Source organism: Notamacropus eugenii, chromosome 6, assembly GCF_028372415.1.
Source record: "Notamacropus eugenii isolate mMacEug1 chromosome 6, mMacEug1.pri_v2, whole genome shotgun sequence".
Classification (NCBI taxonomy): domain Eukaryota; kingdom Metazoa; phylum Chordata; class Mammalia; order Diprotodontia; family Macropodidae; genus Notamacropus; species Notamacropus eugenii.
The window spans coordinates 40,932,231-40,958,501 of NC_092877.1; the positions used below are offsets into that span (position 1 = coordinate 40,932,231).

A 26,271-nucleotide genomic window follows, 5' to 3' on the forward strand; every position below is an offset into this window, starting at 1 on the left:
TCTTCACGACATCACAAAGCATGTTAGGAGACACTTGAGGAAACACACTTGAGCTGTCCTTCCAAGGGTAACATCATTGGGCATGACCTTACTTGGGTGACAGAGTGGGGGGATTTGTCTGCAGGCATAGAGGGGGACAGACCAGGAGATCGCTCATGTTTTCGTTTTATAAGACAAGTATGGCTGAACTGGGCAAGAGAAGGATAGATTTCTCTCTGCTTCAGGGGCAGCATGGTAGCCGCAATGTGGTTGCCTTTGGACGTGGAGGAGAAGACCCCTACCCCTAGTAGCTGTATTACCTTTTTAATTCGTAGAAGTCGGACATCTTTCCCCACGATCTGCTCTGGGAGGAACTGGAAAGAGAGACAGTATGAGACCTTTGAATATTAATGGAAAAATTGGATGTGGAAGAGAAATTTCCAGGTAAGGAGATATGGGGTTTCTTGAATAAGAAGCCACAAACCTCTCAAAGATTCATGCCTACATACCACCCACTTCCAACTTACTCCAGTCATGATCCTGGATCCTTACTCCAGGATCATATCAAGGGCATTACAAACTTCTTTGAGCCCTTCCCAGGCAGTTACATATATAAGATAATTCAGCTTACAGACCTTGCATCCCCCCACACCAAATGGACTGTGAGTATTGGGGAAGGGATATGAGTGCTTTCAAGGTTCAGGGCTCTTTCTGGCAGACAGATAATACAGACCTTACCTTCACATTCCTACCTGGTCTTTCCAGGGTACAATCTGGCTCAATTTCAGCAGCCCTTGTGGATCACCTCAAACCTGGGCTGACCCTTCTTACTCATCTCTCCCTCTCCCTCCCTCCAACCCCTCAGGGATGCCAAGGGTATCTGTTTCTTACCATGGAATAAGGGTTAAAGTCTTCCTCATATTTCCTGAAGTCCTGGAGACAAAGAGGAGAATTTAGGGAGCATATAATTTCTCACAGGGAATGGAATTCAGAGCAGACCAAGCTCCAAGTATAGTGAAGCAAACTCAGTAATGGAACGAGAGTGAGAAAAGCATGCATGTTGCATGGAGGGGGGAAGGAGGGAGGCAGAATCAAGCACAAAACAGAGAGGCCTGGACCTTTGGGGGAGGAAGTTTTATCCCCCTACAGGCAGAGCAGTCCCAACCTAAGAATTGGGGAAGAAGAGGTGGGCCAAGAAAATGGCGTATCCCAAATGAGAAAAATGATTTAAAGCAACAATGCCAGACTCAAATAGAAAAGGTGGCCCTCATCCATACATGAGGAAATTTGGCTGCATATTGACTTAGTTTTTAAAATGTAATGTTATCTAGGTTTTATTTCTATTTTAAAAAATATTTTCCAAATGCATTTTAATCTGGTTCTGGTCTCACTGGAGAGTGTTGTCAGTCTTAAGCAGTCTTAGAGCCTTGTGTTGAACAACTCTGATGAAAAGGATACTAGGAAGACCCTCTTGCTCAAAGATACTTTCCCTATAGTGCATCACACAAACTTAAATCCCAGTATTAGAGACTCATTCCTTTTGGTTCTAGAAGGCTTTTCAATAATGGAGAGTCCTGAGCACAGAACTGAGGTTACTAAGAAAGGATAACACTTTAAGGTCGATCATAGGGTAGTAAGCTCTACTAGCTCCTATTATCAGGGTAGGAAGGACTACTAGTTCCTATTACAGTCATCTCTCCACCTTTGAGACTGTAGTTCCTCCAAGGGAGGTACTCTGTGTTATTCACAAAACTCTGGATTCCCTACCGGGCTGTGGACATGATAGCCACTCAGCAAATGCCTGTTGAATGAATAAATGGTTAGACATCCTAGTGGTTAGAAGTTTTTGTAAGATGTTTTCTGATAAATAGAACCAATTCATGGAAAAAAAACTTCCTAGGGACAGATCCCTGGGGGAATGCTCTCTGGGCTAAGAAAAAAGAAGGAGGGATGCAGCCTGAGAATAGTTCAATTGAATTAAGTTGAACAAACATTTGTTATGAGCAGTTTGCCTGGAGCAGAAGACGTGGAATTTTGACAAGTGGATATCCCTCTTCTCATGGAGCTTAGTCTAAGGAGGGAACAGAATAAATAGGATTTTATCCTCCTCAAGAATGAAGGACAACTAGGATAAATATTATGTGTACACAGGTAAATGTAATATAAAGGCATAAGTGTATTTTAGGGGATTATGAATTATATGAAATGCATGACTGAAGAAAGATGAGCTCTCCACTTGGCACGAGTGATGGATAACTGATGAATAGAATGTGGACTTCATTGTTATCTTAGTGACACCAAGAAAACCTGAAATCCCTACCACCCCACCTCCGCAGACATTGGTTGGTCTCCTGGGGTTGAATTTATGGGAAGACATGGATAAGAATTTTATAAGATAGGCCAATGTGGATGGGTAGTGAGGAAACATTGTTGGAGGACGTACCCACGTCAGAGACTATCAGAGTATAAAATGTCACTTAATGTAAATTGCAAGTAATCCAAAGAAGATGGTAGCATGTTACCAACGATGCTTACAGAAAAGAGTGGGATGGAAGGCATCATTTGAGGCATGAATTATCAGAAGAGGAGGGGTTCAGTCCATCGAGGAGACAACAAATGAATCACATACATGGTGCACTACATTAGAAAGGTACACAGTGCTATGGAAGATTGGGGGATGTGAGGAAGGTATCCAAATGGACAGGACCTGGCAACTAATTGGATTCAAGAGGTGAGGGAGAGGAAAGAGTTAAAAATAACACAAAAGTTTCAAATAGAGGGAACAGGGTGAATGGCGGTATTCCTGGTAGAGTGGTATAAGAAGGAAAAACAGATTTTTGGGGGGAAAGAGGAGAAATTGTTTTGGCTATAGGTTCTGGCGCACAATAGGTGCTTAATAGTTTAGGCAAACCATCTTGCCTAAGGAAGCTTTCTCCAAAGTCTGTCATAATAACTCAAATCCCACAACTAAGAGATACATTCCTTTGATTTTTGAAGGTTTTTCAGCCTTCATACTTCTCAGAGAGTCATGGGAACACAAGTTTCTAGAGAAAGTTAACAGTTTAAGGCCTTTATTATAGGGACGGTGTGGACTATTGGATCCTTTTGTAACCATCTGTCTATCTAACAGACTGTAGCTCCCTGAGAACCTTCTTTACAGAACTGGGGGGGGGGGGTACAGGTCTGGAAAGCTGCATACAATCTCAGACTTTTTAGATACATTGATTAATTTTCCTGAACTTCTTTCGCTTTTATTACAAGGGATGGCTCTCTGCTAAGAGGCAGAAGGGAGAGATGCAGCAAGAAATGTAGATGATGTAAAACCAAAATATATTCATACAATTTCTCTTTAAAAATAAATGCTTATTGAATCAAATTGAGTGTTGAGTTTTAGGTGCCCATGGGTTATCAGTTGGGGATGTTCTACAGACAACTAGAGATGTAAGTCTAGAACTTGGAGAAAGTCCAAAAGAACCATAGACTTGGGAGTCAATTGCATCAGCATGGTACCCCAGTAGAAAGAAGACCTCTGGAATCAGAGGACCTGGATTCAAACTCTGGCTTTTCCATGTAACTACCTCTGTAACTTTGGACAAGTCACAGCCTCCCTGAACTTTAGCTTCTTCCTCCATAAAGTGAGGGAGGTGGCCTCTGAGATTTCTTGAAGCTCTGGGGCTAGGCTCTTATATGTTTGCATAGAGGTAATAGTGGAAGCCCTGGGAGCAGATAAGCTCACAAGGGAGGATATAAAGGGTAGAGAAGCCAGTCAAAAACAGAATCTTGAAGAACATGTTCCTCCTCCACTCCCCACCCCAAGGGTATGTAAAGATGAGATAATAAACTTATGGGAAGACATGGATGAGATGGTACAAGATAGACCAACTTGAGTGGTGATTTGCACTGTTGGAGGAAACACCCACACCAGAGACTAGTACAAAATGTCACTTAATATAAATTGCAAGTAATTCAAACCAGGTGGCAGCATGTTACCAATGATGCTTGTAGAAGAGAGTGGGATGGAAAGTATCATCAGAGGCATGAATTACCAGAATAGGAGGGGTCTGGTCATGTACTGAGGAGGCAACAGATGAATAGCACACATGGCTCAGTGTGAGACAAAGATGGACCATCTGTAATTACTAAATAGAAAAATTTCTTATTGGTTCAAAGCCTTATTTGTTTTGATTTCTGCCAGTCTGTTGGATGTTTCCAGTGGTCCTAATCTGGCTGATTTCAGATGAGATCATGGTGAAGAATCTAGAATGGTGTGAGTGAGAGAAGTACATAAGAGAAGGAGATCATACTATCTCCTCTCTATTTTTATGTTCTAATCTGGGAGAAAAGTCTAGTTTCCTGGGGTATTTGCCATTGGATGGCAAAGTGGCATTGTAGAAAATATGTCTGAAGCCTTTGAGGGAAAATAAATTATAAACATCAATGAAAACACATACACACACAAGTCCAAATCCATTCCTCCTATACAAAAAATAGAGAAGAGAGAAATTGGGTCTAGCCCATTTCTTAATGGAATGAAACCTTTCACTGTTGAGGACTTTGGGAGGAGTTGAGGCTGATCTGAAGGGAGGTAGGATAAAGAAGGAATGAATAAACACCCCAGCAGAAGACTTAAAGAGCCTATGGGGAGGAATTATTGGGTACTGGCAATTATGACTGGTGACCAAACAGGCAATAGGTGCCTGGGTTTAGAAATAAATGAGGCCAGAGGAAGAGTTGATGCACAAACATAGACATCCAGGTGAAAAACTGAGAAAGTATTGACCCATGGAATCATCTGTAAATCTGGATGAAAATGTCAGATTTGGCAGCAGAGAGGTATGGCCCTGGACTGGAAGTCTGGAGACCTGAATTCTTCTCTTGGCTCTGCTACTGACCGTGTAAATCTATTTGTAAAGTGATAATCTTAAAGCAGATGGTCTCTAAGGCCTCTGGCATTCTATGATCAGAGAGTGGAGGGAAAGGGGAAGGGAATGCCTCTATTCTTTCCCATAATTCAATGCAAGGAAAGAACTGTCCTATTTTCTAGGGATCAACAAAACCTTCCTGAATTGAGTCTGTGACCACACAGACTGATGGGGAACCCAGTTTTAGTGTGTGGATATGTGAACGTACATACACACATATGTTCTCAGTCTCTAAGAGAAAGTTTTTCAGACGGATACAGAGAATTCCTGGGAGGCATGCCTTTCCCTCCAAAAAGAGATGCTCATTTGGCAGATGAGGTCAGACATTCTATTCAATCAACATTTATTCATCTTTTTGGTCAGTTTGATGACAGAGGTTGAGTTAGTCCTGGATGGCTACAAGGGCAGTCCATTCACAACACTCCAATTATCTCCTTCACATAGTAGTCAACCAATAATTGATTGGATGATTTTGTTTTGTGTATTTACTTGGCTTCAGAGTTTCTTTTCTGCATATTACCCATCTTTTTCCATGGCCCTCTTTTAAACAACTCATTTCCTCCTGCCTTACTCTATGGCCAAGAGGGAAAGTTGTGGCTCCAAGACTGATCTTTTTGGTTTCAAGAGAATGGACATCAGGTCCTGATTCTGAGAGGAATTACAGGTCTCTGAGCATCAAGGTCAGAGCTGGATCACACATGTACACCAAAAAACTGGGCTCAAAGTGTACGAGGGAAGGCTGATGATCACCCAACAACAAAATCCTAACCTTCCTTCAGTCACAGCAAGGAATGATGTTTCTTTGCAAGAGCTCACTGAGGAAAGAAACAACCTAATCTAACTATCTCCCAGGGAGAAATATTTTAGATAAATGTAAAGCTCTACAGTTTGGTTAGAAAAATCCACAGCACAAGGTTACAATTCTTGTGAAAAAGATCTGGGGATTCTGGTGGAGTGCAAGGTCAGTAAGAGTCAATACTGAGACATAGCAACTCCCTCCCTCCCACAAACTAATGTAATATTCAGATGCATTGAACTGATTGCCAAGCAAGTGGGGTATGCCACACATGTCCTAGCTGAAGTCTCATCCTCCCTATCCAGAGACAGTGTCCAGAACAAAGGAGGTGAAGGCCTTGTTGTCAGACCTTATCTAGGAAATTGTATTCAGTTGTCCGAGGATTTTAGGAATGAATGACAAATTGGATAGCTTCCAGAAGTAGCATGTAGGATAGCTAGGAAACTAGAAACCAGGAAAAAATGAATTCATTTGAAGGAACTGAAGCTGTTTAGTGTAGAAAGAAGATTTAGGGGAAGGTCATAATTTTCAAGTACTCGATGGCCTGTCATATGGAACAGTGATGAGCCTTGTTAGACTTGACTCCAGAGGACAGTAAGAGTGAAAAGTGCCTGGAGGCAGATTTGAGCTCAGATGAAGGAAGCATTTCTGAATCATTAGACCATTTCAAAGACAGATTAGGCTTCCTCACCAGGTAGTGAGTTTCTCAAGTGGACATTGGGGCATTTAGGGGTATCATAGAAGGAATTCCTATTCAGATACAGGTTGAACTAGAATCATGGAATCCTTGGGTTTCTATCAGTCTTCCTTCTATTTGACAGAAGCAGCAGGCCAATTTTCTCCCCCTCTCCCACCATTCCTATATAGTACATCATCTCCCTGCCCCCATGTTGTTTATAGCTTTGAGTCTTCCAACAATTCCCAAGCAAATGGGCATTGGGGTCTCTAGCCTGTGCCAAGAGGTTGCAATACTCCTTGGCTGCTAGACCATGACTACATGGGAATCCCAGGGGTCCCTACTGATGGGCATTTAGCATAGCTCAGGACTATCCCATCTGGACAGAAGCAGCACTCGGGGAAAAAGAGGAAAATGTAGAGCTTTTTTACTTTTCTGAACGGTGACTGGTAAACCACCATCCTCTTCAGCATCTCCTGTGGCTGCCAAAGAAAAGAACATTTCCAGATTGGATGTTAACCACTTGGCCCAGTCCATGTTTATGTGTGTAAATAAAGACCTGTCTGCCCCCTGGTGTCAGATACCCACTCTCCAACCCTTCTGGGTGTGGCCCAGCTCAGAGAAAGCCCCTCCTCCCAACAGCCACAGCTGAGGTCCCTGGGTCCTCGGCCAAGGGTAGCACCACTTCTAATGGCAATTTTCTTATTTTGATCAAAGCCTGATTTCTTTTGTGGTTATGCTGACTTCCTCCAGGTTCTGATACATGTTAATCCACAAAAGCTGCCCAAAATTATACAAGTGAGAGAAGGAGATGTCACTGAATTAATTGCCAAACATGAGGCCTATGCTTAAAAAAAAAGCTTTTATATACTGAGTGAACTTTTCTCCTCTGGAAACTGATACAACAATTAAAACCAAAAATAATCTAAGTGATGATACATAACTTTTCCTGACATTTGGGTAGGGTTTCTTGGGAAGTTAAATAGAAAATGCTCTCACTGATCCTGTTAAATTGAGTGGGTAAGTACCCAGCCGATAACATGATACACAGTGCTGGAAGACTTTAGATACGTGATACATATGGATAGGGTGATTCTATCTGTAGGACAACCATTTATGACTGGGGGTATATGAGTGTAAGAGCTGCTGTGAGTGGTACCCCAATTCCCTGGCCGCCACTGATGGTGTGGGGTGAGGGGCCCCAAGGCACATCTGTCCTTTCTTACCTACATCTAGTCTTTCATCATTCAACAAGCATTTACTAAGATTTTACTATGGGCCAGGCATGGTGCTGGGCACCGGAGATACAAAGACAAAAGCAAAATACTCCCTGCTCTCTTCACAGGACCCCCAGCACTGGTGAAGTTAAATCAAACAAAGGAAGTAAATTTGCTTCAAGCATTTCTCTGGCTGTCACAAAAATCTAAGGTGATGCCTTTTTAAGGTGTGGAGATGTGCCAAGGTTCTTGATGTCTATGCCAGCAGAAGACAGCCTCTAGTGAACGGCAACAAGATGAAAAAGGCTTTGATTGTGGGTTGATCAAGTGTCTACTATCCAAGCACCAACCTAGATAATTTCAGAGAAGCCATCATCAAAGGGTTGGCTACTTGGTGATGAGGGTTATTTTTGTTGGATTTTAGGTTTTTGGGTTTTGTTTTGTTTTGTTTGGCTATGGCAGCTCATGAAAATCATCAAACTCAAGTGGAGAAGTCATGACCTGTATCAGTGGAGGGACTCACCCCAACAAAATCATGGATTCCTTAAGCATTTCCCTTTCAAGGTCAGGATTCTGACATTTAGAATTGCTAACAGAGGAGACTGTTCTAATGGGAAGCTTAGTGGACTGATCTTCAAACACTGGGTCTTGTCAAACCAACACGTCCTCACACACAGGACTTGGAAATAATGGCTCCTGGCAAGTGAGCATGGTAGGTCATATTGGCTGATTTGCCCTAGAATTAGGTTGTAACATCCCCACCACAATAACAGAGCCTTCTTTTCATCTGCAGGACAGTGGCCTGCATCTTAGGACATGGATCAGAGGGTGTAGCCCACACAGGGAACTGAAGGGGCTTACCAAAACCTCGGATCTGACCACTGGCCTGCCGACGAAGTTGAAGTCATAAGGAATCATGACGGGTTTGGAGATAGTGGACACACCAGGGCCTCGCGGGGGCATCGGACTCGGACAAAGTGGCTAGGAGGGGTCAATTCAAGAGAGAGTCTCATTTGGTGGCCGCAAGGGCAGCCTGGCCCATTCACAGCACTGATGGCATCTTTGCTATGTCCATGCATACCCACAGAGCTAGTTCAGGTCACTGCTCCTGCTAACCCTTGGAGGCTGGACTTTTATAGCACAGAGAGAGGTACAAAGGTGACCTCAAAGAGGTCACATTCAGCACCTCTTGGATTGGAGCTCAAAGCTACTGGATCTTCAGAGCTGAATGCCATAGACTGGAACATTTCAGTGGTTGACTGTTCTCTTCTGAGCTCCAGTCTGACCCTATCCTTGAAGAGGGTATCTTTCAAGGGCCCTCCACTCCACTGGGGCCAGAACAACCCCTTCTCTGGAGGGCTCCTTTCCTGAGAAAGTTATTACTCTTACTGGTACTTAGGATTGACATATTTAAAGCCAGAAGGAACATTAGCAAATGCAATATTATTAATAAGTATATTATACTTATAAGTGTCATTAATTTATTATTAATAAGTACATTATACTTATACTATTATTAATTATTAATCACTGGCATATAGTTTACCTCCCCACACTTTTCAAACAAGGGAACTGAGGTCCCATAGCTTTAGAGCTGGACAAAATCTTAGAGACTATCGAGTCCAAGCCTTTCATTTTAAAGATGTGGAAACTGATGCACAAAGAAATGATTTGTCCAGGATGATATAGCAGGTAAATATTTTAGGCAGGATTTGAACCCAATTTTTCCTGATTTCGAAGTCCATTGCTGATGTGACCTCCCCAAGATCACAGGAGTTATCAATGGCAGAGCCAGAATTTGGATTCAGGTCTTCCCACTCTGAATCTAGGGCACTGGTCACTCTATTGTATTGTCTTAGTACTTTATAGTTTACAGAGTGCTTTCCCTTATGCCATTCCTGGGAGTTAGATACCGCAAGCATTATCATTCCCATTTTATAGGTGAGGAAACTGAGACTCAGAATCACATAATGTCAGAGGGAGAATTTGAACTCAGATCTTCTGACTTTAGGTCTAGTACTATTTCCACAATGTCAATACTTCCCTTTAGTGGTACTCAAGTGCTGCTCTCTCCTGTTGTTTTCATGAAGATATCAAGGCCCAGAATGTTGAAGTGACTTGTCCACTGTCACATGGACAGTAATAAAACTAGAAGACTGATCCATAAATGGGTTTTTTGCTCCCGGGGTGAGAATATAAAGGGAGAGAAAATGGGGTTGTTCCTAAAAAGACTTCACTGGGCATTTCTGGCCCCATCTACTCAGAGAACCATTGCAAGACTTCACTAATATGGTCCCTGCTTGTTTGAATATGGGACCTAGAAGGTCTGGGGAAGCATAATGCATAAAACAACATTCCTGGGGCAGTTAAGGGCTATGGATGGAGGAAACCACCCTGTGAGAGATGCCAGTCACAGACAGGTTATAAGGTCAGGTTTTGACAAAAATGCCTAATGGTAGGCATTAAAGATTGGGCAGACTGTCCAGGTGGCAATAGCTCTGCCAAGGGGCACCCATTGCCCATTCACAGCACCATGAGCCTGAAGGCATAGTGGCTATATCTAGGGGGTCATAAGGCTCAGCAGACGATTTTGCTCTTGGCCAAAGTGAAGATACGTATGCCGCCTAACTCTTGGATCATCCATTGCTCTTAATGTATATAAAAATCTCCACCCTCCATTTCATTTCCAGTTACTAAAACAGTGAGACTGTTTATCAGCCTTTCAGATTCCAATACCAGAAGTTCTTTAAGCTTCTCTGTGTCCTGATGAGAATCTCCAAAGTCAAGGCCTTTGGAAGGAGGGCTTCCTATCACTTGGACACATTTCTTTGGGAACTTGAAGTCTTGTCCAGTGAGATTTGTTGAAAATGTTAGAATATGAAATCCCTAATACAGAAGTCATGTTGACTGCCCGAGGACAGGAATTGTTTCATTTTTGTCTTTGCATCTCATTTGCTCAGTATGGCACTTTGGACACCTTTCTTTTCTTTTCTTTTTTTGTGACCTGTGACTTCATCAGTACTGCAGGTGAGGAAATTCCTTTTGCCAATGCAGATTAGCAACTGTTGGGCAATTTGTAACTGTAGAGAGTGGCCTAGGACACTGGGAAGTTAAGTGACTTGCCCAAGGTGATACAGCCAGTATGTGTCAGCGGTGGGGACTTGAACCCAGGTCACTCTGACTTCAAAGACTAGCTCTCTATCCTCTATGACAAGCATCTTACATTGTGTTTGGCACATAGGAGGTCCTGGGTTCTATCCCTGGCAACTCCATTGATTTTAATGCTTGAGGACTTAGAATCAAGAAAGTCTTTCATCTTTGAAAGCTATTTGAAAAGGCTACTTGACTCAGTGGATTAGAGAAACTTTCACTCTGTACATGCTTGCTGAATGAAGCAATGAATCTAGTCCAACCTCCTCATTTGACAGTAGGGGAAACTGAGGCATGGAAAACGGAGAGGATTCTCTCAAGGTCATATAAACTAGTGGGAGAACCAGGATGGAACCCAAGTCTCCTGACTCCGCAGTCATCATAGTAGAGTGAACTCAATTTGGGGCTACAGGACCTGTGTCAGAATCCCAGCTCTGCCCTTTCTGCCCATGTGACCTTAGTAAAGTGACCTCAGTGCTCTGGGCCTCAGTTTCCTCATCAGTAAAATGAGGATTGAACTGTGTGATTTCTAAGGTCAAACCCAACTTCCCTTTCAGGTCTCAAGTTTTTGACTTTCTATATATCCAACTTGACTGCACAGACCCTCCTAGGGACTTTGATTCTCTCTTGCCATAGGAACATTGACATTGCTGCTGGTGCTGCTGTCTCAGATGGGGGCAAGTCTCCTGCTTGTTTTGACAGCTTGTTAAGTATGAGGACACCCTCAAAGTGTGGGGAGGGTGTCTGTCCCTCCATACCACACTCTCATCCCCTCTCCTAGCAAATTTCACCTGGCCACCTGGCCTTGCTTTGGGTATAGAGTCCAGGGCTGCAACTTCTAGACTCACATCCTTACTTATCAGCATGGGAGCTGTGCAGAGGAGATCTAGAGCTATTTGCTTGAGAGCAGTGTTGTCTTAACTGCCTCTTACTTGCCTCCACATGGTGCACCCGCAAGCCCTTATCCTTCCCTCTAGCCATCACTTATCATCATCATCATCACCATTATCATCATCTTTTTCATCTAAATCATGCAGGATCCCTAATTCATGCAGGGAGGGGTCAATTAGAAACTTCCCACAAGTTGCTGCTACACACCTCTAAAAGAATGCCCCTCCCTTAGCAGGTAAGGGCAGGTCTGATATGTGGCCAGAGGGAGCACTTCATAGAACCCTTTTATTTCTTCTAGGATGAATTAAAAGATCTGTCTTTTCCCTAGGGATCTGACTTCCTGAACAAGTGGTTCAGGAAGGATTAAAACAATCAGATTGACTATGTCTTATTCCCCCCAAGACTGAAAAAATTTGTTGTATTCATTTTGAAAATTTCAAAATTACTGGATATCAGAGCTGGAAAGGACTTCAGTTAGCCTTTAGTCCAGAGATGTCAAACTCACTGGCCAATGGGGTTGAATCAGACTGAAATGTAATTGGGAAATGTGTAATAAAATAAATGAAAATGCAAAACAACATGGATAATAAGATGAGAGTCCCTAGGGATCTCTTTCTATCTGAGTTTGACTCAACTAGTCTAGTCCAATTGTTCCCAATGTACAAGTTTATCGCAGGGATTCTGAATCTGGGGTCCACAAACTTTTAAAAAATATATTTTGATAGCTATATTTCCGTTTAACTTATTTTCTTTGTAATCTTATGTATTTTATTTTATTATTGTAAGAAAGGGTCCATAAACTACAAGTAGAATCTAAGAAACAAAGAAGGTTAATAATTCCCAGTCTACTGAATAATTACAAGTCATCTGTGAATTGAGATTTTTGTCATGATGTATTTTCCCAGATGCTAATAATACAATGAGAGGGGTTTGTGGAATTTGGCATTAATGGAGGATCCTGGTGCTTCAAAAGGTTAAGAACCACTGGCTTAATTCAACTCCTTCATTTTACAGATGGGCACTCTGAATCCCCAAGAGGTAAGTGACTTTCCCAAGGTCACATAAGTAAAGTTTCCTTTGAACTCTTTTCTCTTAGGCTGGGAATTAACCAGAAACTTTTGGGGAATATACTTCCAGCTGTTATTCCAGTATTAACACTGGAGTACAGCCATATCCTTTGAAGGTTTAAGACTTGTTTTTATGTGTTTTATTTTTACTAGGGAATGGTTTCCCATATTTACAATCTGTAGGATTGTGACAAGTAGCTGACATTGGCCAAAAAGCTTTGTCTCTTAGCTAATATGACCTTGCAATTAAGTGCTAAAAGTTAGTGGCTCACAACCAGCCTGCCCCTTCCAAGAAGAATCACAGGGACAGGAGTGAATGACAACTTGCAAGGATGAACTGGCCCATCACACTCAGTAGATATTATAAACATGCAACATGCACACAGCAACATATGAATACTGTGGGGGCTTTAAGAAAATAAAAGGCAGTATCTTCTCTTGACTTTTCAGAGGCACTCTAAAGGAGAGAAGCCAAAAGAGTCTCCTAGGCATGCCATGCTGAGTGCAACGTGTACCTTTGGAGCTGGAGGGAAGCTCCGTTCAGCGAGGGGGGAGCTCACGGGCTTCCCGCTATAATTCTTTAGCTCCCAGTCCTCCACAGGTTCAGTTGAATCTCCAGAATGGAGACCATGGTTAACTAAGGCCTCTTCCAAGGCAGAAGGGAGTGAACGGGATAAGTTGAGGTCCAGAGTGGGAACTGATGGAGGAGGAGGGAGTGGGGGTGGTGGGCGACGTACCCAAGTGGAAGATGAGGATGCTTGGCCAGCTGGTACAATGACAGGGGGTGCTGAGACCTTGGAAGGTAGGTTAGGGGTTGGGGGGTGGGGCATCACTGGCAGTGCAGAAGGTGGTGGTAGAGGGGCTGGACGCTTCGGAGGATAATAGAACATGTCCAGGGGAATGTCATCAAGATCAGTGGTATGGAGGTGCAGGCCACCAGCGAAGCGTCTCAGGGGTGGGGCCAGAAGAGTCACAGAAGACGGGGGACTGGTGGTCATCTGGGGAAATGAAAAATCATGGAGGGGCTTTCTCAGTCCAAGTGCAGGTTAACAGGGAGATATACCAGGGACCTGCCCTGCCCAGAACCGATGATGATATCTGGCTGTAATATCAATGTATCTGTGTCCAGCTTCCTGGGGGCCACACAGTAGGCCTTGCCATCTTCTACAGAACAGTGTCCACAAAATTAACTCAAGCATAGCATATATTTCTGAGAGTGGAGGTCAGATCCAGATTCCAGTGATTACAGAGTGACACCACATGGCTATCCTAGGTGGGAAATTGCATTAGCTGGCTCCAGTAAGGGATTTGTGGCCAAGCCTGGTACTCTGTCTGCTAGCAGCTCCAAGACTATGGATGATTTATAAAAGCAATGGGGATGAATGGCTGGATTGTCTGTGTGTGTGTGTGTGTGCGCGTGCGTGTGTGTGTGTGCGTGGGTGTGTAATACTTTCTGCCTGCTAGTGCTCTGTGTCCACCCTGATATGGACACAGTTAATAAGGATCTACTCATACCCCTGGGAGTATTGTTTCCTGCAGCTCTTCAGGGTCATGATTGAGATATAGGCCACTGCCATAAGCCCCATGGAGGCAGCACCAATCCTGTGAGGGTGGAGAGACTGTGCACCGATGGGACCAATGTTTCAAGTCATTGTCAGTGCCTCAGTGGCCCTAGACCTTCTGCTGCTCCTGGGAAACTTGGACAGAACAGCCACTGTGGTTAAGTGGTAGCTGAAATAAAACTACTACTTAAGAAACTAGGGTGTATATTGGGGGAAGGGGTGGATCTCCAAATAGTCATTTAAAGTCTGGCTACAGACTCACCAGCAGGAGAGAGTAGCTTGCTTCTAAGAAAGGAACTTAGCAGAGTTGGGATAACAGAACCAGCTATTGCTGATATAGGACCTTGAGAGCTTTGGGTGTCTAGCACCTAATTTAATTTGGTTTCTTGTACTCATCTGAGCCTTCAAAAGGATGCTTGCCCGAGGCTGTGAGCCTCTGGACTTCCAGAAGAATGGCAGGAGAGCTGTTTCTCATGAGAAAAGGGCTGGCCCGACTTAAGTCTATGGACCAGCATCGTAGGATTTTATAACTGGACTTAGAGGACATTCAGCTGCTGATGTATGATAATCAGATCAATTTTAGGAAGTCCTCCCTTCTAATTGCCTTTCCTTCATCTCAGTCTGCTGCCAGTGCCTAAAATTCCACCATCATATAGAGCAAGGCAATGACCCCCATAGAAAATGCCATTAGCTTTGGGAGGGATAACCCAATTATCTGTCACTCATTACCGTGTTAGCTTGAATTGATCCATGTGCTCCATTGCAGAGATTGGGTGAGAGAAAGGGGCCAGGGGTAGCCAGGAGAGGGGATGCTCCCATGGATCTGGGAGCAAAGTTCCAACACTGCTGCTAAAGACACTAGCTCCAGGAAGGAGAAGGGGAAGCTACTGGGACAGTTAAGTGTATAGTCACAGAGGGCAAGGTGTATCCAGCTTGGCACACAGAACAGAATGGTCTGTTACCTCTGAAAGTTCGTTCTCTGCAGAGGAGATCTGCTCTAAGCGGGTCTGACAAAGCCTTTCCACCCAGTACTGAATCTTTTCCGATTCCTCTAGATCTTCTCTCTCAGTCTCCGACACCTGGGTCACAGGACCACCACACAAAGAGCGTAAATACCACTCTGCCAACCATATGCAGCCTCAAGTCACAAAGAACTAGTTTGTCAGAAGGCCTCCAGGGAATAAAGATTGTCCAGAACTATCTCTGGATCTCATAGGATCTCTCATAGGACCATGGAACCACAGATTTAGAGTTGAAAGGGACTCTAGAGATCATCTGGTACAAGCTGTGCACTTTATAGATGAGGATACTGAGGACCAGAGACACCCAAGGTCACATAGTAAGTAAGCAGCAGAGTCAGGGTTTGAACCCAGTCCCCTTGACTCCAATCCTGGGCTCTTTAACTACTTTGGCATTTTGGTTCCCAGAACTATTAGCAAGAAGCAAACTGATATTATTTTCAGTAGACAGGGGAGTGAGTTAAGATTACTTCATCTCATTTAGAAAACGGTTACTTGCTATATAACTCTGCTCTGGTATACCTTGGGGGGAGGTGGGCTAACCTCAGACTTATACCTTGAGCAGGTGTGAGATAACCTTAGATCTATATTCTAAACAGAAGGGAAAGGTGCTAAGACTAGTAGCTAGACATATTCTGGGAACAGCTTAGGGGAACAAATCCTAGACCAGGGATAGAGAACCCTGAGGCCACATATGGCCCTCTAGGTCCTCAAGTGAGGCCCTTTAATTCAATCCAAAGTTAACTGTTCTGTGAAGTTTGGATTCAGTCCAAGGGCCGCACTTGAGGACCTAGAGGGTTGCATGTGGCCTTGAGGCTGAAGGTTACCCATCCCTATTCTAGACTAACTCCAAGGAGGGATAGCCTCAGACCTAGGCCCTGGGGGAGGGGCAGAAATATAACCTCTAGTAGCGACTAGCTCAGCACTAGAAAGTAAGACATGTACCTCCTGGGCGAGCCGGTTGATCTTCAGTTGCTTTTCCTTTTCCAGCATCTCTTCTTTCTCCTTATAAAGCTTTTGCTCAAATTCAATTTCCTTCTTGTGCTTCCTCAGCTCCTGCAGGCTGTCATTCTTAGATTTCTTCTTATCTTTCCCTTTCTGGGAGGGTGCAGGATGGTTTTACACCAGCACAAGTTGGCATATGGGAGGGAGGTAGCCACTCCAAAAGGGCAGCCATCACCACAAACACAGAAGCCAAACTCTCAAGCACAGGTTCTCCTATCCATTCAGGGTCTGGCTCTCAGCTCCCTCCCTTTTGTACAAACCCCAAGGCTACCAGTAGGGATGCAGGGTCTAGAGGTACCATGTACATTATAACTCTGGGAGAGGATCCCTCAGAAGGAACAATACTCCACGTCCCAGAGTCAGAAAGGTTAGAGACCATGGAGACCATAGATATATAGCTGGAAAGAACTGTGGAGATCACCTAATATTCCTCATCTCATCTTGCAGATGAAGAAGCTGAGAGACATTGAGAGACTTGCCCAGGGTGCACATCTAGCAAACATCTGAGGTAGTATCCTTCCTATCATATAAAGCCAGGAGATGCCCAGGAAATTTGGGAGAATTGGCAAACTCTGATCAAGAGGAGCTTCTGACCTCAGTAAGAGAAGGTTGGAATGGGCTAAAGTCATAATATGACAGAACTGCATTGAGGACTTAATTTATCTCTCCAAGGTTCAAGAGAAAAACTTAAAATTTTTTTCTACTTGAAGCATCAGATATTTGGAATTAGTGAATGAGAATTTGAAAAAAAAATAGCACTGAGGCTAAGTTAGAGCTGAGAGCTCCTGGGTTTGTTTTACCAGAAAGGTTAGGTTTGATGTTTTTATTTTTAATAAGGGATCAAGGGCAAGTAAAAAATCCCAATGACATCAGTAATAGGAGACTTTCTAGCCTTCTAGCATTTTCGCTCAGGGGGTCTGAGGGTGGGTAAAGCTACCTACAGAAGGAGGAGGGGTTTGACGGGGACAGGAAAGACAGACTCAATCCAGGATCACTCCACAGCACACGTATGACGGAAACAGCTCATAGGAGAGGTATAGATGGAAGGATGGACCACAATGAGGAGGCTATTCAGTGGCAGATCACAGAATCTCAGTTGGAAGGGACTCCAGAGTTCACCTACTTCAACCACCTGCCTGATAATCGTATCCCTGATAGAGTCTCATGAAGTCTGTGTTTGAATAGCTGCAGTGACAGATTTTGGCTAATTCTGCAAATGAATATCTTCCTCACACTTGCTCAGGTTCTGGGCCAGGGATATACAACTGGACAGATAAAGGGATAGCTGATGTCTGATCCAGCCTTAGTCCCTCCTCCTTCCTGCATAAGGACAACGTCACTCAAGTGAGTCACACGTAGACATTTCTAGGGCTCCCTCTTCAGTTTTTGTATGGGGCTCAGAATTTGCCTCCCACTCACATGACTTTATAGATTGCCTTAGTTTTAGACCCCAAATTGGATCAGCCCTTTTCATTTTCTTGAGTGTCTACCATAAAGCATTTCTGTTGTAATTGGGAGTTTTAACTTTATATCTCCACATATTATACTGCTCAATCCCATTTTGGGTCACCAGACTTGGCTGGCTCTGAATGATTTTTGGCTATTTCCAAAAGTCAAATCCACCCCCAAAAGGAGTAGTATTTGTTACCAATAGGGAGATTTCAAAGAGTGTCCTGCGGGCCCTGGTGGCAGTTCCAAAAGAGTCCAGAATAGTTTGAACAATGTCAGCATAGCTGGAATATGTGCATGGCCTCCAATGAGACTACTTTGAAGTGGCCACTGTTCTCTTAGATGGTTTAATTCTAGTGTACACATTTGAAAATGCAGTAACTTTATAGTCATGTAAGGCCAAGGGGAAGGCAGTGAATTTTCACAGATGTTAGGATAGGCTATAACACATTTGTGTGTAGCTGCAGATGTGGAAATTGAAGTGAGGAGGGTGAGAAAGAGATTTTGTGTGACTTGCTCAGGTTCGCTAAGGTACCAGAGATTCTGTTTCTGGATGGCAGCCTTCTTGGAGAAGTATGTCCTAATTTTCACTGGAATATGATTTTCAGATACCAAGTTACATTGACTCAATGTCACTGATATTAGCAGAAACATTACCCTAACCTGTCAGGAGAAATTAGAACAGAAAAAGGACAATAGAATCTTAGAAGTCAGATACTGAGTAATAATATTTGCATATAAAATTGAAGGGCTTAATTAATAACAGGAGAGATGCTTTAGGGTAGGCCCTCAATATGATATCCCCAAATGGTTAGAGGCTTAGATGCCTCCAGTGGCATCAGCTTGGGCACAGAAATCCCCTGGGTCTCCATAAACTGGCCGATTGTCACAGATCTGAACCCACTACAGCTGATAACCTGTCACTTAGTTTTTATTTCTCTTTACCTGCCTCCAGTCTGGTCTCTGCTTACAGTCTTGCCCTACTGAGGAAAAAATGCAGAGTCCCACAAGCCACCCTGGTCCCTGTTCTTATCAGGATGTAAGGCTGGTAAAGAGTGGGGTAAACAGAGGGAGAATAACAATAAAGATGTCAAGAGACATAGAACACTTCGAGGTTCGTAAAGCCCTTTAGATATATTGATTTAATTGACTCTCAAAATCACTCTGTGGAGCGCTATTATTTTACAGATGAAGAAACTGAGGTTAAAGCAGCTAGGTGCCTTGTCCAAGGTTACACAGCCAGTAAGTGTCTAAGGCAGAATTGAATCCTGCACTTTTTCCACTATGCCACCTACCTCCACATAATTAACACTCGTTAATTTAATGAATATAATTCACACTTTTGCAATGCCAGTTATTAATGGTTACATATGAACCTCTTATCAGCCTCAGTGACATCCCCAGCCATCATCACCAAACCATTCAGAGGAAGGAGGGTTCTGGAGAATGTTCAAAGTAGGCGCACAGAATGTTGCCATTTATAGGAGAGAGAAAAGAAAGACAATTTGAGAGCCCCAAACTCCACAACAAACTTGGCCTTTGGTCCTCCCCTACCTTTCTGATGGTCGGGAATTTGCCTTCATACCGATAAAACCACCCAAAAGCTAAAAACAAAGAACAAGGCGGTAAGAGAAATGCTGTCCAGGGTAGTCAGAACACATCCATTGGTGACTTCGGGAAAATTCGTTTTCAAGGGAACTTGAGGCATGTGTAACACAAAGAACAGCAGGCATGGTGTCAGCACATAAGCAGAAACATGGCCTCTCACTATGGGCCTTGAACTCACCTAAAAATAATCTGCTTTGCAAGCCTGGCCCAGCGTAACCCCTTGAAGAGCTCTTTGTCATGGGATCAAAGCCCTGCTCAGTTGTCTCTGGCTGGCATCAGATGTAGGTGCCAGGAGATCAAAGACTAAATATTGGAAGATTATTTGTGTTTCTTCTCCTAAACCAGAACCAGCCAACAAATACAAAAAGTGATTAAAAGAAAAACAATTCCTTCCCTGACCAGATAGGCCATTGATCCAAGAGATGGCTCTACATCACACTGTCAGTGAATGCAATTGAGAACAGTCAGGGTTCTACATAACACAGGGCAAAGTTCCTAAGTTTCCCCTACAGTGATTTTCAACATTTAAAGACAGGACAATGATTACAGTCAGATCTGAGGGATAAAGGAGCATTTACAAATTGGTCATATGGTCCCTGGCTGATGTTTTGCTCACAAGAGTTGTAACTAGGGTGGAATAAAAGGGCTGGGGCATGGAGTACAAAGACACTTTCTTGAAGTGGTTTGAAGACCGTGGAGTTTTTGTCTGCTGTCAAGAGAAGGAGGTTTATAAAAGACAGAGCACCCAAGTCCCTTGTTATAGAAAGTAGGATGACAAATCCACCAAGGACTTTGAGTTTCTTCCAGGCAGGGCCCACATCATCTGCTCTGCCTGTATCTCCCCTACAAGACTGGGCAACCATTGAACTGGATTACCACTCAGTATATGTTGCCTGCCCTGAGGCCCAGGGTCCAAGCTGACTGTCAGGAGGAAGCAAGATGCAGTAAGCGTTAGCGTCAGGCTGGTGGGGAGCTAAGCAGGGACTGCCAACCTGCACTCGCTGATTCTTGGTCCCTCCGTTCAGGTCATCATCAGCATGTGGCGGAGATTCCATTCCCTTTTCATCTACTAGGGAAACAGAGGAGGAAGTAAGTGAGGAAGAATGACCCCTAGAGATAATTCAGGACAGCCTGGAGGGTGCAGGAAAGAAAAACGACTTCAGGCACCAAGGCGAGATTAGAAGCACAGGCTTCCAGAAGAACAGTGGAGTTAGAATTAGGGAAGGGGGAGCTGGAGCTGAGAATCTAGGGTTCTGGTTCTAGGCTGGGCTGCTCATTCAACGAAGGGTCATGGAAGCTGTTTTTTTAAACCATTGACAGATTATTTTCCTACTTGTAAAAAAAATGGTACTAGCTCTACTAGCCTTCAGAGGATGAAGGTCCCTAGATGCATGAGAAATATCTTGGCTCTGGGCCATAATTTGGGAACTTTAGAATAGGAGGAGATCTGCAGATGGTGGCTGTAATTAACACTGATTCACAAACCTAGAGCTAAAAGAGACCTTTGAGGTCAACTGGTCCAGCCTCCTCATTTTACAGGTAAGGAGACAGTCTTGAGGAGTTATGGTGACTTGCCCAAGATCTCCAAACCTCTTTCATCTCCCTTCCCCAAGATTTCTCTTTCAAGAAGGGGCATTCTGAGTTGTTTCCTACATGTAGAAAATAAGTAACCTCGGGGGCTGCAGGAAGGGGTAGAATATTGAAGGGGAGCCTACTGGGAGTGGGAATGAGGAGGGGTGAATAATTGGAAAGCAACACTAGTAACCAAACAATCAGATTTTAAACTGATGCTTAAATGAGGGCGTCTCCTTTCTGAGAGGTGTTCAGGAAGAGTATAGACATCAAACAATTCAGATGGCTTGGATGGTCACCTCTCTGGAGGCAGGAGGTGGGATCCCAGTCTCTCCTAACATCCGTCTCCCGGAGGAAGGGAAAACTTCCTGATGGAAGCTAGAACTCAGCTTTCCCTAGAAATGTCCTTGTTCCTGCTGAGTCAGACAAGGGTTAGTTGGATGTCTGGCAGAGGCAGCAGTGAAAGCCTTGGGGGAAGCTGAGAACAAACCCCCTTTCCAGCTGTTGGCCCTTAAAATGGTATATACATCCTTAGCTCCTAAACAGTAGTAAAATTATCATCATCATTCATTCATTCAGTTGGTCAGTCATTCAACAAGTACCTACTATGTGCTGGGTACCTTACTAGGTGAAGAGGAAACAACTAGAAACCAAATAAACAGTTGCTCTCCTCAAAGAGCTTAAATTCTATGCTTATTGTCTAGGACACTGAGGTTTGAGATCTCTTACAGCCCTTGTTTTTCCCCAAAAGACACAAACACTCACACACATTATGCTCACTCACAAGGTCAATGATACTGATTAAGGCTGGGAATATTATACCCTTATCAGAATGTGTTGGAAAGGAGAAAGGGATGAACTGAGTGGGCCCAATTGGGTGACTCCATTTTTCTGAGTTATTGTCAATCTGGAGTTCAGTGGGTAACGTTCTTGGAGATGGATTGCCAGGCCTTGTATCTTAAGCTCATATCAGCAATCTGCAGGAAGCAGCTGCTGAGACCCTTGTTAACAGCCCCAGAAAACATTTATCCTGAGGAAAGACAATTAAATAAAACCACTTTGCTTTCCCTTTTTCTACCCAGAAAAGCTTGATTTGGTTAAAAATCTAAACAAACAAATGGCCAATGAATGGGTTTTCATTTGATTCTTGGCAGAGCATGTCTGTACAGGAGCCATGACAGTCTTTAAGAAGAAGGCACTGAATTGTCCTAGGATTACCTTCCTGGGAACCAATTAAAATCGATTTCTCCTCTATTAAAGCTCTCATTTTGCTCATAAACGTAAATTAGCTCTAGGTCTTGAGAGCAAGCCATTCATCTGAAACTTGTCTCTGGCCACATCCCCAACTAATATCAAACACCACTGAGCATAAGGCTTGTGAAGAGAGTTTTTGCCTTTCAGAGATAAAGCCATAATCAGGAGGACCTATGCTATGGGTGGTCTACAGCCCAACAGTGGGGATGAGTGCCCTCCTCAGTCCTCATGGCCGTGTATCTGGGAGACAGTTGACCCTGAAGGGGTGGGGTATACTTTAGGGTCAGGGGACAGCCTTACTGAACATATCACGTGGGCAGCAGATGTCTTAGAGACATATAACCCAAGCTCCCGGGGCCAAGCTCACACAAGGCCCCGAGGAGGGCACTGAGTCTGTAGAAGGCTGGGATTTTCCCATGCCAACTAAAAATAACATAATTCACAGCTGCAGGATAAGAATGAAATCATACCCAGCAGTCTTGGATGATTTCTACGAAACTGACAATAGTCAAAGTTGCATTTTGCTCCCAAACTATCTTTCCTGCTTTCCAGTTTCCAAAGTACTGAAAAGTCCATTTTGAGCCAGAAATGCCATTGTATGATTTTTCTGAATGACTGCAGAGAGAGGGGATCCCAGTTTTAGCCTGAGGTGGATATGGGTAGTTCTGATAATCCCTGGAGATAGGGGTGAGGTCAGTTTATAGGAAGTGGGGGAGAGCTGAAGCCAAATTTTGGAGGGCTAAGGACAGACACAGAGGGAAGACCCAAATGTGAATAGGAAGCTGGACAGACATTTACGAACAAACATTTTTTCTAGATGGTAGGCACCTCCTCCATCATGAAACAACTGTGCTATGGATGAACATGAGCCCAAGAGAGCTTAAGATCAAAGACCTAGAGGTAGAAGGGACCTTAAAGACACGGATTCAACCCTCTCATTTTACAGATGAGGAAACTGAGGCCCTGTGAGATGCAGTGACTTGCCTAAGGTCACACAGGCTGTCTGAGTTCAGATTTGAATTCTAGGGCTCTAGGGCTAATGCTCTTTCTTTTTTTAAATTTTTTAAAAAAAAATTTTTATTTTTATTTTTATTTTTGCTAATGCTCTTTCTAGACTGCTAAACGGTGCAATGGAGACTCCTGGGCCTGGAGTCAGGAAGACCTGAGTTCAAATCTGGCCTCAGACACTTTCTGGCTATATGACTCTTAGGCAAGTCATTCCATCTCTGTTTGCCTCAGTTTCCTCAACTGTAAAATAGAGATAATAACAGCTCCTACCTTGTATACTTGTTGTCTACAACAAATCAAATAAGATATTATTTGTGAAACACTTAGTGCTGGCACACAGTAGATACTATATAAATATGCAGTAGATACAGCATCCTCAGATCCTCCTTAAGTTCTAAAGTTCTGCTCCTTAGTTCACGCCTAGCCTCGTGACAGAAGTTTCACAAGAGGAGGCACTATGACTAACTAAAGAAGCCAGGATTTCTCACTGGGCTCTTAAGTCCATAATCTTGTGGTGCCATTTAGGAAGGCAGGGGAGAACTGTGAATCTTTACCTTCAGTTACCACCCCCTACCAACCTCACTGTTCTCCATACGGTTTACCAGGGTGCAAATGACCCTAGAGTAGGTTTGTAAAAAGAAAGAGAATTAAAAGTGGGATGGCAGGTACATAGGACCCCATTCTTGCCTGGAACACATCAGAGGCTTTAGGTGTGTTGTCCACACACACACTAGGTTTGCTTTAGTACCTGGAAGAAGAAACTTGGAGAACAGTATTTCTGGGTGTCCCAGGAAATGAGTGAACGAAATCAAACCATCACTGTTCCCAGGTATTCGTTTAAGCCTTTCTCGGGAATGCATGAGCCAGATGACTCTCCTCTTCCCTTCCCATCATCCTCCCCATCATCTTCCCCAACCTTCCCTTGTTACCTACATTTTGGCTTGCGTGGTGGTGGGTGTACCTCAGCAGTGATGGTCTTAGGCATCAGGAGCTGGCCTTTCGTGCCCCATTCTTCTTCCCATTGCTTCTTGAACCTTTCTTCATCTTCTGTGATTCTAAAGGACCAACAAGATCACCCTGAGTGACCTGGGAAAACGGAGAGCCTGCCATTCTCATCTCCTGCCAATCTATGCATGGTCAACAGGCTCTGCCTTTTGGGAATTGTTATGACCAAAACCCCATCACGAATGAGTTGACCATATCAGGGTTAGACATACGGTTTCTGGGATCCAGTCTAATTCAACCAGTATATATTAAGCACCTACTATGTGCCATTAGAGGCAGAATGGAATAGTGGATGGAGTAAACAATGGAGTAAGAAGACCTGGGGTCCAAGTTCTTCCACTGACACATCCTGTGACCCTAGACAAGTTACTCAAGCCTTTAGTTTTCCCCAAGGTTGTAAGTTTCAAATAAAGTGCTCCCCTTCATTGGTTGATGGAGTTCCTTCATTTGGGAGCTCTCACAGCAATGGATTCAAGACTCCAGTCTCTGTCTCTAATTTCTATGTTAGGCACTGTTAGATACTATTATTAGTTAGTTAGTATTAGTTAGAAACTATTCTGGGCAAAGGAAAATGTAAAAATAGGTACTACTGCTACAAATAATAACACCAATAATTAACATATTATAATAAATGTTATAACTATATATAATATGTAAATAATATGTAATCATAAACCATACACAATAGTATATAACTACATATAATAACTAGTGATAACAATACCTAACAATAATAAAAACTAACATTTCTATACAGTTTTAAGGTTTGCAAAGCACTTTACAAATATTGTCTCATTTTATCCTCACAACAACCTCGAGAAATAGGTACTATTATTATTTCCATTTTCTAGATAAGGTCAAATTTGAACCCAGGTGCTTTGACTCCACAGCACTGACCTTTCCACAGCACCATGCCACCCTCAGAGATTTTCTGACAGTTTCTAAGACTGAGAGAAATTAAGTGACTTGTCCAGGGTCACATAGGTACTGTGTGTCTGAAGTAGGATTTGGACTTGGGTCTTCCTGACTTTGTGCCTAGCGCTCCATATCCTATTCTAACTAGCTCACATTTTACTGGTAGAGAAGTTATGTTCTGTTCAAGAAGGCATATCTCAGGAACATGTAGTCCTGGTAGTCTGGAGACAGATTGAATCTGCTCAGTAGAATGTAAGCTATTTGAGGGCAGGAGCTGTTTCATTCTTGTATTTGCAGACCCAGTACCTGCCACAGTGTGGGTACTTTGAATAAAAGTCTCTTGAATTGAATTGAATTCACTGGGGCACCCATACTTTTTCATTTTTCTAAACATTCTTGGCACTGGATTTTTATAGACAGCTAGGACAGCATGGTGTGGTGGAAAGGGCATTGGACTGGGAATTGAGAGAGGCTTGGATTCTGTGTCCGTTGTATGACATTGGGCATTTCCCCTATCTGGGCTTCACTTTCCCCATTTGTGAAATGGAAGAGTTAACTATCTTCCAGCTCTGAATTTGGGACACATGCTAATGAGGGATATGGGGTTTAAACACAAAGGAGTTGGGCTTGCTGAAGGGAGACGTGGTAATGAGATACAACATCTGGGAAGAATTGTAAAGTGACAGTACCACATAAGCTGCTCTTAAGAGGTGGCACATTTTTGGGGGGAGGAGGGGCAGTAATTTTAACTCTTCTGTCTCTAAATTTAAATCTGAGACTTAATGCCCCTAGGAACTAGCACTTTTCTAAGTTAGTAAGATGAGTGGGAGGATCTTTTACCCAATCAAGGTGATGGTTAGTGTGTCTGTGACTCTCCAAAAAGAGGTAAAACAAATCATTGCTTGCTTCTTAGGATCCCTCATTCTAACTTGAGGACACTTGCTCTTTTCCTCAATGCCCAGATCAGAAACTCCATCAGACTAGGACATAGTCGAGATAGTATAAGACACAAATGCTTTGACAATGCAAAGTAAGTACGGGCCAAGTTTCCAGTTCTATTTGTGAGTGGCAGATTTGAGCACACAGGGGACCTGGGTGAGTTGTGGTGCTTAAATTAAGTCCCCATACCAGTGCCCACTGTGATCCTCTGTCCATAACCAGATGACCAGCACACAG

General features: G+C 43.4%; 1 protein-coding gene across 2 annotated transcripts in view; it reads right to left on the reverse strand.

Moving 5' to 3' along the window:
* USH1C (USH1 protein network component harmonin) overlaps window positions 1-26,271 on the reverse strand; it is a 64,513-nt gene that overhangs the window by 10,846 nt on the left and 27,396 nt on the right. The window contains exons 14-22 of one of the 2 annotated variants that reach the window (XM_072619631.1): window positions 24,109-24,230; window positions 20,334-20,410; window positions 16,225-16,377; window positions 15,223-15,339; window positions 13,214-13,696; window positions 8,452-8,571; window positions 6,805-6,855; window positions 871-912; window positions 300-353 (exon numbers count right to left, since the gene is read on the reverse strand). In XM_072619631.1, the coding sequence (XP_072475732.1) occupies window positions 300-353; window positions 871-912; window positions 6,805-6,855; window positions 8,452-8,571; window positions 13,214-13,696; window positions 15,223-15,339; window positions 16,225-16,377; window positions 20,334-20,410; window positions 24,109-24,230 (1,219 nt within the window). The remainder of the gene's footprint in view (window positions 1-299; window positions 354-870; window positions 913-6,804; window positions 6,856-8,451; window positions 8,572-13,213; window positions 13,697-15,222; window positions 15,340-16,224; window positions 16,378-20,333; window positions 20,411-24,108; window positions 24,231-26,271) is intronic. The other variant, XM_072619630.1, reaches the window with a different exon arrangement.